This window comes from Rattus norvegicus, chromosome 8, assembly GCF_021556685.1.
Source record: "Rattus norvegicus strain SHRSP/BbbUtx chromosome 8, alternate assembly SHRSP_T2T, whole genome shotgun sequence".
In the NCBI taxonomy this organism is placed as follows: domain Eukaryota; kingdom Metazoa; phylum Chordata; class Mammalia; order Rodentia; family Muridae; genus Rattus; species Rattus norvegicus.
In genome coordinates this window covers 114,401,044-114,417,493 of record NC_141541.1, presented here as the reverse complement: position 1 = coordinate 114,417,493, position 16,450 = coordinate 114,401,044, and the positions used below count along the sequence as shown (strand labels likewise).

General features: G+C 44.0%; 1 protein-coding gene across 3 annotated transcripts in view; it reads left to right on the top strand.

The window, feature by feature from the left end:
* Window positions 1-16,450, top strand: part of Col6a4 (collagen, type VI, alpha 4) — a 116,714-nt gene that overhangs the window by 66,437 nt on the left and 33,827 nt on the right. For 2 of the 3 annotated variants that reach the window (XM_087562328.1, NM_001412226.1), the window contains 9 exon segments: window positions 1,053-1,106; window positions 1,224-1,259; window positions 3,863-3,925; window positions 7,142-7,204; window positions 8,923-8,985; window positions 10,020-10,082; window positions 12,582-12,632; window positions 14,834-14,869; window positions 14,968-15,030. In XM_087562328.1, coding sequence (XP_087418454.1) covers window positions 1,053-1,106; window positions 1,224-1,259; window positions 3,863-3,925; window positions 7,142-7,204; window positions 8,923-8,985; window positions 10,020-10,082; window positions 12,582-12,632; window positions 14,834-14,869; window positions 14,968-15,030 — 492 coding nt within the window. 3 annotated transcript variants of the gene reach the window in all.

The following is a 16,450-nucleotide window of genomic DNA, read 5'->3' as shown; positions in this document are numbered from 1 at the left end:
TTTCTCTGAATTTCTGCCCACTTCCCAGCTTCTGACACCACAGAGGTGACTACAGAGTGCCTTCTCATGGTGGCTGTGGTATCTTTCTTCCTGTCACCACCTATATATACACTTTGTGTTGGTCCCTCCATGCTCAGAGAGACACAACTTCCTACCTTCTCCTCTACCTGCCACTCAGGACCCTGCGTGGCACCTATATGGAGGAAAATGACAGTATGTTTAGACACTAGGCATGGCTTGTTGAAGAACATATTTGACTGCTGTCACATCATGATGAGCTTTGATGTGCTATTACCAAAGGGACACTCAGCAGGGAACAATAATCTATTGCTGTTTAGAAACATGAAAATTGATGCCATTTACTTCTTTATGCATGCGTGCATGTGTGTATATGTGAGAGTATGTGCATGTGTGCATGAGTGTGTATTTGTGTCTGCATGCATGCTACTGAGTATGTGCATGTGTGTGTACATGTGTGCATGCTCATAACTGTGCGCATATGTCTGTATGTACACATGTGCATGCTCATGCGTGTGTGTGTGTGTGTGTGTGTGTGTGTGTGTGTGTGTGTGTGTAGGTCGGAAGTCCAAGTTGGGTGTCTTCCTCAATTGTTCTTGCTACCTGATTTTTTTGAGATGGTTTCTCACTACTCACAGTTTCGGCTAAACCATCCAGCCAGTGAGCTCCTGTCTTTTACCCACCAGTGCTGGGATTACAGGCACACACCTCTTGTGCTCTGCTTTTATGTGGGCTCTGGGGGTCCAAACTCAGTTCCTCATGCTCACACAGTACTCACTTAACCCACTGAGCTGGAGACTGGTGCTCGAGCAGTGCTTATAGACATTCTATCTCTGCACATCCCAATATTACAGCCACCAGCCCTACCCGCTTGTTGAACCCTTGGGATGTAGCCAGGTTGACCATTCATTTCATTGAATTTTAGATAAGTTGAATCATCACATACTGCCAGCAGCTTTGGCATCGGACAGCTCAAACCGAGGGAATAAAACCAGGAATTTGTGGTATTTAAACAGATCTTTCTTTTATTCCAGGGAAGTTCTGGTTTCCACGGACTTCTGGGGGAAACTGGCAGTGTGGGACCTTGGGTAGGTGTAACACTACTTCCCTTTTGCTGAAGAGGGAGCTGGCCTTGCACAAGGAGGGGGCTTGGTGCCGCAGGCTTGACTTGTTTTCTGAGATCTTACCTTCTTTTGTGCTCTTAGGGGTCACTTGGAAGACGTGGCTTGCCAGGGTTGAAGGTCAGTATTTCCGGAGAGTTCTCTTCGTTCCATGAGTAAGGCTACCTTCCTAGTTCTCACTATGAAAGGTCAAGGAGGGTTGCTGACTGGCTGTCAAGAGGGCATGGGGGTTGGATGGGAAGTTACTGTGGAAGAAAGGAATGTTCAGGATACTCCCATGCCCCACTATATTTCATTTGGGTTTAAAATAAATAAAATAAAATGACATTTCCGAGTGAAGGCCAGGGCTTCCTATTTGTGTGTGGGGAAGTGCACGCTGTGGAGATGAAGGCGAAAAGGCTGAGTCCATGGCGTCTCCCGAGGAAGCCCATCTGCTTTCAGAGTGGGCTGGGGACTATCCCGGGAGGAATCTTGTTTTACTAAGCTGCTATCTGGCTCCCAGATGGTGCACTACACGCTTGTCTATATCTTATGGAAATCTTCCCATAATCCTGTTCCACATAGTCAGGAGAATGGTCTACAATAGCCATGCTTGTGGTTTGAAATGAACACCTTCTAAGTACATAGCAGGGCAAAGCAAAGAATAAACAGCAGAAGACGCACAGATGGCAGACCACCATCAGATTGGCTGCTCAGAACAGCCAATAGAAATCAACTGGGGAAGCCCCCTTCAGGACCCAGCTAGATCTCCAGGTAGAGCTGAGTGTCCCCTCAGGAGAGGTGTCCACTAAACAAATAGCAACATATAGGGATGGTGTTGTCATGTCTAGCCTTCACAGTATCTGGCAGACACTGACAGGGGAAGCTGAGGAGGTAACCTAGAGTTCCTCAACAAGCTTCCCTCTTCATGGATGAGCTTCCCATCGCTGAGCCTTGGACTCCCCAGTTCTCTCCTGCAGACAGTTTTGTATCATGGGATAAACAATGGTAACCTCTCTAAGATACAATGTTTTACTCTTGGGGTGTGTTGCTCTTCTCTTCCCTCCCCACAGAGTTGGGAGTGCACAGCCCATCCTCAGACAAGGGGGCCTTAGAGGACACCTTCAGACAAACATGCTGAGGTCTGAAATGGGAGCATGGGCTTCTCTAAGAGTTCAAACAGTGCACGTTAGTTTGCCAATGTAACGAATGTTACAGTCTTCTCATCCTGGCAGGGATGATAACTTTAAAGCTTATCTGAGCTTTTACAGAATGAGTTCAAGGCCAGCCTGGGCAACATAGTGTGACACTGTTTCAAAATGAAAAAATAAAACGGGGCCTGGGTATAGCTTTGCCTTACGTCTCCGGCCCAGCAGGCCAGCTTGGTAAAGGGCAGGAAATTGCTGGAGATGCCACAGCTGACTGATTCAAATCTAATGTCTGCATCAACAACTAGGATGCTCTTTGAAGATTCTGTATAAATTCAGCTTAATTCTGGTAGGCTCCTCTGGAACTCAGCTCTGCAGTGTTCTGCTCACGTATTTTAGAGGTGGGCGACCAGCTTAGTTCAGTGTTCAGTGTGCTATTGACTCTTTACAGTAGAGATGAAGATTTTGCTTTCTTACCCATCTACCGACTGGGTCTATCCTTCTGCTCCCTGCCACATCCTGGTCATGCATTTATTTTGTTCACTCTTGGCTAAATTAACTGAGCATCCACAGCTTTCTAATTTCATTTTCTGTGATAGAATCTCCCATTTTCCTATTTGCTCTATGTTCTCTGAGCCTGTTAACTACACAGCTCCCTAATAGAAGTGTTAGGCCCCCAGTATAGTAGGTCATGTGAGGATTACTTTTCTTTTCTTTCACTCATTTCTCCTCATTCCTCCATCTCGTTACCAAAAGACAAGCTTTCACCCTTTTGGCTTCTGTACTGTTCCGTGGAGACAGATTTTGCAGTAGAGCCCTTTCATCCTGGAGCAGGAGTGAACTTGTGCGAGCTATAGGGTGAAATTGGACATGTTCCCTCTTCATAGATTATAATCATTATGAGCCCTTAAAATGGCTTGCTTGTGCTCCTATTCAAGTTTCCAATCAATAGTTCCTCCACCGTAGATGAATTGATTAAAAAAATTGGTGCATAAACAGAAGGCAGTTCAGCTCTAAAGAAAAATAAAATCACAAAATTTGTAGAAAAATGGGGTGGAGTGGGGGACTTAGAATGTATACTATTGAGTGAGGTCACATAGTCTCAGAAAGAAAAACCCTGGGTATTCTCCCTAGTATGTGAGTCCTATGCATCTGCACACAAAGTATAACACATGGAAATGCACATAATTCTATTCATATGAAAACCAATGCACATAATGCTACAGTATAACATGTAGAAAGGAGAATAAGACAGCAGGGGGCAGTGTGAGGTGTAAGGGTCACCCATCCAGGAATTCAAGAACAGCTTGGCCATCAGAGCAGGACCACATCAAATGACTGCCACACGTGACCACCGTTCTGTTTTCCTGTGAAGGATAAAGGTCCTTGACACTAGAGAGATGTCTTAGAGTGTCTGTTGCTATGATAAATGCCACAACCAAATTAACACAAGGAGGAGAAGCTTTATTTTGGCTTACGGTTTCACATAGCACAGTCCAACACTGAGGGAAGTCAGGGCAGGAACCTCTGCTGGGTCTGGGAGCTCACCACAGGTTTTTTGTTTGTTTGTTTGTTTATCTGTTTTCATTTCTGCAGGGTGTGCTTGGAGAGGCTGGTGAGCTGGGCTACCAAGGAGAACCTGGGTATCCAGGCCCACAGGTTGTATCGAGAGCTGTTTTTTTAATTAAAATTTTTATTATTTATTTCTTTATTTACATTTCAAAGGTTATTCCCCTTCCAAGTTTCCTGTCCATAAGCCCCCATTCCCTTCCCTCGCCCTCCCCCATACGGGTATTCCCCCTATAGATCCCCCTTATTGCCCTCTCCCATATTCTCCTGCACTGGGGGTCCAACCTTGGCAAGACCAAGGACTTTTCCTTCCACTGGTGCCCTAACAAGGCTGTTCTCTGCTACATATACAGTTGGAGCCCTGGGTCAGTCCATGTATAGTCTTTGGGTAGTGGTTTATTCCCTGGGAGCTCTGGTTGGTTGGCATTGTTGTTTTTATGCAAGCTCCTTCAACTTTTTCAGTACTTCCTCTAATTCCCCCAAAAGGGGTCCTATTCTCAGTTTGGTGGTTTGCTGCTAGCATTGACCTCTGTCTTGGACATGCTCTGGGTGTGTCTCTCAGGAGAGATCTATATCCAGTCCCTTTCCACACGCAATTTTTAGCTTCATCAATCTTATCTAGTTTTGGTGGCTGTATATATATATATGGGCCACATGTGTGTCAGGCTCTGAATGGTCATTCCTTGAGTCGCTGCTCTAAACTTTGCTTCCATATCCCCTCCTATGGATAGTTTTCCCCCTTTTAAGAAGGAGTGGGAACATCTGCATTTTGGTCATTTTCTTCTTGAGCTTCCTGTGGACTGTAGATTGCATCTTGGGTAATTTGAGCTTTTTGGCTAATATCCACTTATCAATGAGTGCATACCAAGTGTGTTTTTCTGTGATTGAGTAACCTCACTCAGGTGATATTTTCTAGTTCATTCAATTTGCCTATGCATTTCATGAAGTCATTGTTTTTGACAGCTGAGTAGTACTCCATTGTGTAGATGTACCACATTTTTTGAATCCATTCCTCTCTTGAAGGGCATCTGGGTTCTTTCTAGCTTCTGGCTATTATAAATAAGGCTGCTATGAACATAGTGCAGCATGTGTCTTTGTTGTATGTTGGAGCATCTTTTGGGTATATGTCCAAGAGAGGTATGGCTGGGTCCTCAGGTAGTATAATGTCCAATTTTCTGAGGAACCTCCAGACTGATTTCCAGAGTGGTTTTACCAGTTTGCAATCCCACCAACAGTGGAGGAATGTTCCTCTTTCTCCACATCCTCGCCAGCATCTCCTGTCACCCTGAGTTTTTGATCTTAGCCATTCTGACTGGTGTGAGGTGGAATCTCAGGGTTGTTTTGATTTGCATTTCCCTGATGACTAAGAATGTTGAACATTTCTTTAGGTGCTTTTTGGCTATTCGATAATCCTCAGCTGAGAATGTTTTGTTTAGCTCTGTACCCCATTTTTTAATAGGGTTATTTGATTCTCTGGAGTCTAACTTCTTGAGTTCTTTGTATATTTTGGATATTAGCCTTCTATCAGATGTGGAATTGGTAAAGATCTTTTCCCAATCTGTTGGTTGCCGTTTTGTCCTGATGACAGTGTCTTTTGCTTTACAAAAGTTTTGCAGTTTTATGAGGTCCCATTTGTCGATTCTTGATCTTAGAGTATAAGCCATTAGTGTTTTGGAGAACTGGGTTTTAATCTAAGGGTATTTGCTTGAAACCTTTTCTCTGTGTGGCAGAAATCTGAATCAGAATGTCATAAAGGAAGCTTCCTGGGTCTTTATGAAAGCAAATTGCATAGCCCCTCTTTTGGGAAGGCCAAACCACAATACCAGTATTGATCAGACTCCTGGCTACTAGCCTATGTGTTAGCATTAATTCATTTAATCCACAGTTGGGGTGTTAAGTGGGCTTATTAGTCCATTTCACGGGGCAAAATGGAGAGGAGGATGAAGAGGGTAAGCAAATTGTCCAAAGTCACACGGCTAGTGAGTGACAGAACCACAATTCAAACTTAAAAGTCAGTGCTCTTAATGAGTGCCTCTGGAGCTGTGATTCCAGTTGTCCCTAAGTAGAATTTAATTCATTAAAATTGTGTTTTATCAGCAAACTGCTTGCTGGTCTCTGTTATGCACGGGGCTCCCTCTTAATATACCTCAGTGCCTAGACAAGCAAGACAGGGGTCTAACCTCTATGGGTTCAGTCCAGTGAGGCTTTGTAAACTCCCAAGTGACAAGTGGAAACTTAAATTTCAAAATAGCTCTTTTGGAATCCTCAAAGGAGAGACTGAACCTACCATCGTACGGTCCTTCAAACTCTTCCTCTTATAAAGCAAAGTGTTTCCAAGCTCCCAGCAATGGGACAACTATAAACTGACAGGAAACTTTACTCACATCAAGCCCTCTCCCCACCATTAAAAATCCAGTGAGTGTCAGTTGGCCCTTGAGAGAAAAAAAGAGTAATCAAAGTGTAATTAGAGTGTTTTCTTTATGATGGGAAAAAAAAAACAGCTTCAGGCGGAGATAACGAGGAAACAATATTGTTTTTCCCATTTTCTCTTTGATCGCTAGTCTATTTTAAATTCAGACCCGCACTACTGCCCTGTCCCTGCTCTGTCCTCTATAGTCACCAGATTTTGCTTTTTAAAAGGCATGAACATCGTGCCAAGAACCACAGGGGAGATAATCAATAGAAAAACTGTCCTCCGTTCTCACCTCCCCACTGGGTTGTGGGGTGATGGTCTATTAAAAAAAAAAAAAAGACTGTCAATACCTCACCAGGGAGGGTAGAAACCAAGATCAATGTTTCTTCTATTAGGAAAGCGTCCCTCAGAAAAACCAGAGAAAAATTAAAGTGTCAAAATCAGTCAAGCAAAATAGACCAGAGGGAAAAATAAGGGTCTCCTATCCCACAGCAACAGAGATTGGAACATTTAAATGAGATCTGGCTATAGAAAAAAGTTCCTTTCTAGTGAGAGGGACACCATAGCTGCTACTCTCAGCCTACTCGGTTGACTTCAAATCAGTTGGGTGACTGAAGCTATGAAATCAGCTCTTTTGAACTTCAGGGCTCAGCAGATCCTTCTGGAAAGGTTGCGTGGAACATAGATGTTGAGGACCTGTGTCCTCCATTGTAGACGGTTGAGGGTGGAATGAATATACACGAGCGCTTCAGAGTGTAGACACCACTTCATTCAGTTGGGTGGGTGGCACAGTGCTGGGTGTGGGCACCTTTGTCCAGGTGACCTTACACTTACATGGGCTATGAAAGGGATGTATAAAAATCGATTGACTTTCAACGTCTCTTTTGGAACAGGGACCCAGAGGAAGGCAAGGACCTCCAGGATCATTCGGTCAAAAAGGGGATGCGGGTGCCCAGGTAGGTTTGTAAGACAAATGACTACAGTATAGAAATGGCCGATTCTTGCCTCGAGGAATCACAGGGCGAATCACTTGTTCTGGGGTCTGTGACTACCTTAGATTTCCAGGATATCTAGTTTGACCAAGTTGGCCTTGCTATCAGCCATGAGCCCCCTTCATTCTGGAAACACAGTGAGCAGTAAATTCTGGTTTCAAACCTCACAGACATGTGCCACAGCTCCTGTTTACTCGTAGTGCAAGAACAATGGGAGCGCCACAGAGGAGGCAAAGTTTAAATTGCCCAGTCCTCATGAGGATACACGGGCATGCTTGACTGTGTGGATAAGGGCACAGAGGCTCAGGGAGACCCAGTGACTGTTTTGTCAAATAGTAAGTAGTCAAATGCCCTCTGACTTGGGCATTTTCAAACTGTCTCAATTGAATTTCCCAGGGCCTGTTCAACTGTCCATCTAATGTCCGTGGTCAGTGGAAAGGTCAGAGAGACTGAGCCATAGCGTCAGGGCGGCTTCCTAAGGTCAGGAGCATTTGCCACAGCGTAAGACACTAGAGCAACAGGACTTGAGTCAGGTCTGTGGTCTCTGTCCAGAGACTCAAAGCGGTAGCTTTGAGGACGGAACTATAGCTTAAGTTTTTCCCTGGGTAACAAAAGCTAGCTTGCTGTTTTGAAAGACTTTAAAGCACATTTGTTTGTTTGTTTGTTTACTGAGACAGGATCTCACTATATCATCCTAGCTGGCTTGGAGCCCACAGAGATCTGTCTGCCTCTGCCTCCTGAGTGCTGCGATTAAATGTGCATGCCACAGAGCCTGGCTAACCTCTTACTTAAAAAAAATTCTTATTGTGATAGTGTGAGTCTCATTTGAACATGTTTCCAGTTTAGAGCAGGTAAGAGCCCAGGCTTTAGTCTTCATGATCCTTTGACCAGGACCTTTCCCAGAGATTATCTAGATAACCCTCCCCTCCTCACCCCTTTCTCTCAGAGAGTGTATAGATAAGTCCCTTCACCTCTTTCTCAGGGTTCAGTAGATTTGATTCTTGCATAGTAGACTTTGTTCTTCCTCCAAGTCTCCTCCAGCCTAGAGTTTAACAGTGTCTGCTTTGCATTTTGCATGCTGGAAGATAAAATGAACCGGCTGGAGCATTAAAAGCTCACCTTCCATCTTTATGCCAATTCCCTTGTTCTGCATGAAGATACTAGAAAATGTTCTGTTCCTGTAGATAAGATCACAGAGGCTCCAGGAGATTAAATAAATGACTTGCCACCCAGAAAGTGGTCAGACTGGCTTCTGACTTGGATCTTTAGGTGATATGAGCACATTGATAATTCCAGACTGTTTTGATCTTGACTAATAGTGGGATGATATTCCAGTGAAGCCATCAGTAGCTGGGAATGTCATGGAGTAAAAACTCACTTAACAGATTGACCTACCAACCTTGTACCTTAGCAAATACCTTAGCACTGTAGGAAATCAGTTGTTGACCCCTGTAGCTGCATAGTGATGAATCATTGCTGGTACCTATTCTCACAAGACAATACTGTAACAAGTATGATTAGCCTATGAAAAGGTCAAAATTTCAAAATTTGAAGTATGGGTTTTACCGAATGCTTATGCTTTTTCTTCTATTATAATGTAAAAAGCAAAACAAAAATCACTAGTCAAATGACTACATATCTGTAGTAAGAGAGTCATGATTTTGGTTGTGATATCATTGCAGGGGAATCCTGGGCCTCCAGGGCCAAATGGCTCAAGAGGAACAGATGGTCCCAGAGGACTCAAGGTGAGTGAAAGGGAACACTCTTGGTTATGTTACTCTTGGTTACTCTACATGTGTTACTCTTGGTTACTCTATGAGTGTTATTCCTGGTTATTCTATGCATGTTACTCTTGGATACTCTGTGTTATTCTTGGTTACTCTACACGTGTTACTCTTGGATACTTAGGTGTCTTAGTCTTGGTTACTTGTGTGTTACTCTTGGTTACTCTACCTGTGTTACTCTTGGTTATTCTATGTGTGTTACTCTTGGTTACTCTACCTGTGTTACTCTTGGTTACTCTATGTGTGTTACTCTTAGTTACTCTACCTGTGCTACTTTTGGTTACTCTATGTGTGTTACTCTTGGTTACTCTACCTGTGTTACTCTTGGTTATGTTACTCTCAGTTACTCTATGTATGTCACTCTTGGTTATGACCTTTGGCCTTTCTTAGGCAAATATTTGCCTGCCATGTGATCATTTCCAGCATGTTCCTGATATTGTTGATGAAGTTATGGACCAGCTTTTGGCTTATAGCTAGATAGATGCATACAAAGAAGGAAATTATAAAAACTTCTATGGAGAAGTGGCTCACATATCAGGAGAAGTGGCTCACATATCAGGAGGCAAAGGTGTACTGACAGAGAACAAACATGGGTTCACTGTAAATGTGTACTCAGCAGTACAAAGACTGCTAGTGTTTCTATAATTAGATTTATTTAATGCACACACATATAAATACACATAATTTTAAGTCTAGTTTCTGCGTCTGAGAGCAACATTTAGTATTTGTACGTGTGGCTCCCCCCCCTTAATTATTTGGTAACATAATGAGTTATGGTTACATCCATTTTCCCTGCAATATTGTGATTTAATTTCTTTTTGCATCTGTATCTAATTCCATTGTGCATTTTTACCCCATTTCTAGAACAAGCCTTAACAAGGCTGGTGAGGGCAACAGGTTTCGAAAAGGCTAACCAAACAGTCTCTAAGGGAATGGCACAAAGATTCAGAAACTCCTGGGAGAAAATTAATTTCATCTTTCCCCTCTATTAAAAGGGAGAACTCGGTCACACAGGAGAAAGAGGTCCACGGGGTCAGCAAGGGTCAAGAGGACAGCCTGTAAGTCTCATTTCTCTGTTTTGAATTCCTGATTGAATGAATACCTTATCATTTTCTTTTTTGGAGGGTGTTGTGTTCTTGTTGCACGTAAAACATAATATGATTTATACTTGGGCTTAGTAGTGTGACAAGATGGCTTGAGCTGTTGAGGATTTAGCCAAAGTTTCATAAGTTCCACATAAGTAAAGAATCCAAAAATGTGTTGGATTTCTTTCGCTTCCTCATTGAGAGGGAAGTGTCTGTGGGGCTCTTCTGTTTGATGAGGAAGTTTCTCAAGAATCCGAGTCTTTTGGGACCAATGAGATGCTCAGATAAACTAAAAACAAAACAAAACTTTGTGAGTCTCTCTCTCTCTCCTCTCTCTCTCTCTCTCTCTCTCTCTCTGTATGTGTGTGTGTGTACATGTGCTTTGTGTGTGTGTGAACTTTGGGTGGTGGTCCTAATTTTTGACATTTATAGTAAGATATATTTTATATGTGTAGGTGTTTTGTCTGTATGTATTTCTATATACCACATGTTTGCCTCGTGCCTGTGGGGACCAGAAGAGAGTGTTGGGGTCCCCCAGACCTGGAGTTTAGATGACTGTAAGCCTCCATGTGAATACTGTGGATTGAATCCAGATCCTCTCTGCAGGAGCAGCCACTGCTCTTAGCCTCCAAGCCCCCAGCCTTGTTTGAGGCAGGATCTCCTTGTTTTTTGTATCTGTGTGAGGCAGCCCAGAGCGCCATGAGCTTCACTTCCCTCTGGAAACACTGAGACTGAAGATTGTGCTACCACATCTGGCTTCACATGAGTGAGTTCTAGTGATTTAAACCCAGGTCCTCACAGCTGTTTGGCAGGTACTTTACTGACTGAGCCATCTCTCCCAGCACACAGACCCATTTTTGTAGATACCAAATCAGAATACTTAACTAGAATCATTAGCTTTTCAGAGTATGAGTTTAATTATCCAGAGTATAGGAATAATGTTGGAGACTAATAATTGTGAATGATTTCTTCCTACAGATGAAACGTTTGAAGGCAGCAGTCTTCGTTTTTCCTTATTCACTGATCTGAATGCAGGGGGACATTCATTATTTTATATGACTATTTTTCTATGCACTTCACTTTTCATAAGAGCAGAGCTGTCTTCTGGAGATCTCTTCCACCAACAGTTAGGAAGGACTTATAAAGGTGCTCCCCTAATTCTGCACAGAAATTGCATTTGTTGGGAAGGAGAGAAACCTGAAGCAGACTCAGGAAGCTTAAATAAAAATGTACAAGGAGAGAGAGAGCAGAATTTGGTGGCTGTGAAACAGACTGCGAGGCATACAGTGCCCTGTGCCCATCCTCCAAAAAGGTAGATAGTAAAATGGTGAAACTAAGATTTTGTTCAATTTCATTCAGCTCTCTGTGGTTGAAATAGCATAGAGCTTATGCCCCTTAACACCCTCACCTATCTATCTGTCTGTCTATCAATCACCTATGTATTTATCTATCTGTCTCTATCTATGTATCTATCAATCAATCATCTATGTATGTATCTGTCTGTTTATCTATCAATCATTTATCCATCTATCCTCTCTCTCTCTCTCTCTCTCTCTCTCTCTCTCTCTCTCTCTCTCTCTCTCACCCTCCCTATCACCCCCACCCCTGAAAGTTGGGAAGAACATTCTTCTTAGAGGTGGCATTTCAGGACTGGACAATCCCGAGGACCTAAATTTGAGTCTCTAGAACTCAGGTAGAGACAGATATGGTAGTACACATCTTTAATCCCAGCACTCTCACAAGTTTCCAGATCCAGGCCTTGGTCTGTCCCTGGAGCTGCAGGCATGGATGCTCTGTGAGTCTTCAGGAGGGAGAGGACAAGAGTGACAGCTAGTGAATGGCACCTTCCTCCCCTCAGGATTCAGCTCCCCCTCCCCATCACTTCCCTGACTTCACTTTCTTTTGTATGTTAAATGTTTCCTAACCAGGCCACAGGGGCAGTCTTTAGCCCTTCAACTTGTCATTCTCACTTTCTGACATCTATTTGATCTAGAAACAGTTTCTGGTCACCACCCTCGCAACTCCCCAAGCCACTACAAGGTTCTGAATTCACTCCTTGTGACGCATTTATGATTTGGATGTACAGGTGTTTGAACCTCTTGTAGTGTACCGGTGCATGCACGTGTGTGCACATGCATGTCTGTGTATGCACGTGTGTGTTCAGACAGGGTCTCACTGTCTCACTGACCTCACTGAACCCAAGCTAGCTCAGACTCTCAGCCCTCCTGTTTCAGCTTTCTGAAAACCAGAAACAATATGAACAACATTCACCAGATGGTGAGCACATCTGTGCCCATTCTTAGTACTCTTCCCAGCAGCCCCATTCCCTCCGATGTCCTGTTTATCCTGTGAAGGCTTCACCAAGTCTTCACCCTCTCCACTCCTTTTCTTACTTCATTTGCTTATCCAGTCATCAGCCATGAGTTGGTCTGGGTGGATCTGGAGTTAATTCATCTTGTGTTATTTTCTTAGGGTCGCTTTGGTCTAGACGGCTACGGTCATCCTGGAAGAAAAGGCAAGAAGGTGAGTTCCTGCAAAGAGCATTCCAATCTCAGGTCACGCTTTGAGTTCTACTAGACTATAGTGACTTTTGAAGAGGTATGCCAGGGATGATTTTTATGACATGTCGCACATAACATGATAGAATTCTCTCCCTGAGAAGTAAAGGGCTGGTCTCATCCTTCACTTTCCTGCCTTTACCCCTTCACATGCATGCTCTACACTTACAAGCTCCCAGTGATGGATCCAACCAGCTGCAGGTTAAGACATCTGGGAAAATCTGCATGTGTATAGAACATGTATGAATTCTTGTTATCCCCCTAAATAACACAAGACGATGATGCCTGTTCCATAGCACCTGTAGTTGTAGGTATTGTGTCACCTGGAGACTGAAGTCTAACAGAGGGTGTGCACATGTCACATGTGTGTACTGGGTGGCACCGTATTACATCAGGGTGTTGATTGTGCTCAGATTTCAGTACCTCCGGAGGAAACCGGAACCAACCTTCCGAAGATATTGAGGGGCGATGTAATCCTTTATTTCTTTTAAAAATACATAATATTTTAACTTTTTCTTTAAGAATCTCATATTCTGGTTTCATTCCCTCCTCCCATTTCCCCACTCCAGCTCTTCGAAGATCTCCTTCCAACCTCTGTCTCCTTTTCCTTTCAAGTCTTTAAAACTTACTAAGTCTGTTTATCCTGGCCCATAGGTGTGTGGGAGCATCTACTGGAGCACGGGACCTCTACTGAAATTGTAATTTCTAGGTGGTGGTGGTGGTAATTGTAAAAACTATTTAGGAATTGAGGACCCCTGGTATTGAAATGTGGTCTCTTAGTGACCTTCTTTCCCAGAGGGATGTTGAGGAAAAACGTAATCGCCTGGCACTGAATGTTATAGAAACATGTTCAATATAGAGAGAGCTGTATTCCTAAAGAAAACTTGTTTTCCTTCTAGTGGCCAGCAACTTAATAATTCCTCAGCTGGGGTGGGACTTGTGCCACTTCTCAACACACACTGTTGTAGTGCCAGGGAAGTGTTAGTGAACACCCTGCCTCCCCCAATAGACAGGATGCAAGGCAAATCACAGCAGGGCCTTTATCTCGGGCCCTTAGCCCACTGCCAATAGGTAGGATGGTTTTGGTGGAGTGGAGCCCCGAATATCTATGTGGTGAAGTTTTATAGAAAGCAGCAAGTCAGAGGTGGGGTGTTTTTAGATTGGCAAGCATCTAATGAGGTGGCTACTGTGATCTCCAGTATAATTGGCTGGTGCTGGGGGGTAAAACCATAAACATAACTTCTGCTTCCCTCTGCATTGGTGGTTGTTAGGCAGGGGGCAGAGCTGGTTGGCAATTAACTTGAAAACCCTGGATTGTTGGGAGAAACTAACCTAGAAACGCTGGTCTGTTGGGATTAGCCTAGAAACTGGCTAGGCTCAGGTTTGGTGTGGGGTAATTTGGAAACTAATGCTAGGTACTGGCCTGTTAGTTCATCTGAGTTCAAGTTTTCTAAAATGGAGTTTGAACCTAAAAGATTTGGTCTCTCACTATAACCTTTATTTATTCGTGTGTGCACACAAGCACTGTGCCATGTGTGTGCATAGGAGGGAGGACTGCTTGCTAGGTTACTTTTCTCTCTTTACCACCTTTGGTTCAGGGATTGAACTTGGGTCGGCAAGCTTGGTGGTGAGCGTCTTTCCCTCACAGGACCATCTCACCAGCTCATTTTTTCATTTCCTGGTCCTCTCTCTGGATTCTTGGTCCATCTCTGAGATGCTGTCTACTTCTATGGTCACTTGCTTCTTCAGGAATGCAAATTCTGGGGTGGGGGTCTTGGTTTTGTGTACTGCTGAGTCTCCAGTGATTACAGGACCACTTGGCAAACAGCAAGAGCTAAATAAATGCCTGTGGGATGCATGATCATTTTGAAGCATGTCTATGGCTCTGACAAGTCGATGCTGCTTCCTAACACTCAGGTTGATGCCCCTACCTTGCTTTCTGTTGGCGCAGATCTCGGGGGCTCTACCCTGAGAAATAAAAATGCCCAAGAAGGAAGTTTCATTAGACTCTGCATCAGAGATGCTGAAGATTGTAAAAACTATAAATTGTTGATCTCTGGAATTAAAATGCAGCCTCTTGACAACAGTTTCTTCTTTCCCGGAGGAATGTCGAGGTAAGACTTAATCACCTGGCACTGAACATTATCTTATTGTCTCTGACCCTAGGGTGAACCTGGATTCCCTGGCTATCCTGGCTTGCAAGTAAGAAGAGATCTCCGTGGGCCTGGCAACTGGTAGGCAAGTGTGTCACCTGTGTGCAATTCTTTCTTCACATTCACAACCCTGCTTTTGCCTTTAAGGGAGAAGATGGTAATCCAGGCCGTGGAGGAGAGAAGGGGGCCAAGGGAATCCGAGGGAAGAGGGTAAGAACCGAAGGGTCATCTGCAGTCATCACAGAGGCTGACAGGGCTAGACTATCCTTGACCAGTCAGTACACACACACACACACACACACACACACACACACACACACACACACGCAGCATCCTCCCAACCCACCCCTTCTCATTTACATTCAGGGTTGAAATGCAGCTTAGCAAATGGTAACAACGGAGCTCACAGGTTAGAGTTTCAGCTTTGCACTACCAGCCACTCAAGACGATTTGAAGGCATCTCTGTCTCGGTGACTCTAGGGAAAATTTGGAAGGACATTGTCACAGACAGTCCTTAGAAGCAAGTGTGGTTTGTCTGAGTCTTCCCCAAGATTCTTTGGAACTAGATTCTCAAGAACATAACTCCTGTCTTGGTGGACTTTGAATCTAGTGTGCTTGATTGAGTCTCGTGTTAAGAACTCGTTCCTTCGGGTTCTGTAGATTATGATTTTTTTTTTTAAATTCTTTTTTGTTTTTGAGACAGTCTCAGATAGCCCATGCTGGCCTTGAACTTGTTATGTTAAGGAAGGTCTGCCTTGGATCCCTGATCTTTCTTCCAGCACTTTCTAAGTGTGCCACTGTGCCCTGCCATAAAGATTGGATCTCAAAGAGCCACAGTCAATGTCAACTCATTTTGAAAAGAGTAACTCTGAAGACTAGGATCTGGTTAGTGTTTAGCTGATGGACATCATTAGAAAGTGAGCTTTGGGCTGGTAGATGGTTCAGGCGGTGCTCCAGTCTCTGTGACTGTGATAAACACCATGACCAAAAGCAAAGGGGAGGAAAGGGTTTGTTCTGCTTATACTTCCAGCCGTCATTAAGGGACGTCAGGGCAGGAACAGAAGCAGAAGCCAAGGAAGAACGCTGTTACTGGCCTGCCCTTCCTAGCTTGCTCAGCTTGCTATCTTATAGAACCCTGGACCACCTGCCCGGGGATGGTATGAGCACATCCATCATTAATCAGGAATATGCCCCACAGACTTGCTTCTGGGATAACCTAATAGGGACATCTTCTCGGCTAAGGTTCCCTCTTCCCACTGACTAGAGCATGTGTTAAGTTGACAAGAACTAACTAGCCCCGTAGATAAAGGCACTTGCCACCGAGCCCAGACCCAGATGGGAAAAGGAGAGAAACAACTCCTATAAGTTGTCATCTGATCGCCACATGTGCACCATGACATTCTCTCTAGAACACATGGACAAACACACGCACGCATGCACGTACGCACGAATAAACATAATTTAAAAATGTTTAAAGGAAAGTCTTCTGGGGACAGGACATGAACTGGTGTTCAGAGCGAAGGAGAAGGAGGGTTAGAAAGCATGAGTGTTCCTTGACTCTGTAATTGTAATTTTTTATCTGCTGGCAGGTCCTGCAGACAGTCAGGTTCGTGCTTGCTCAGCTCCATGC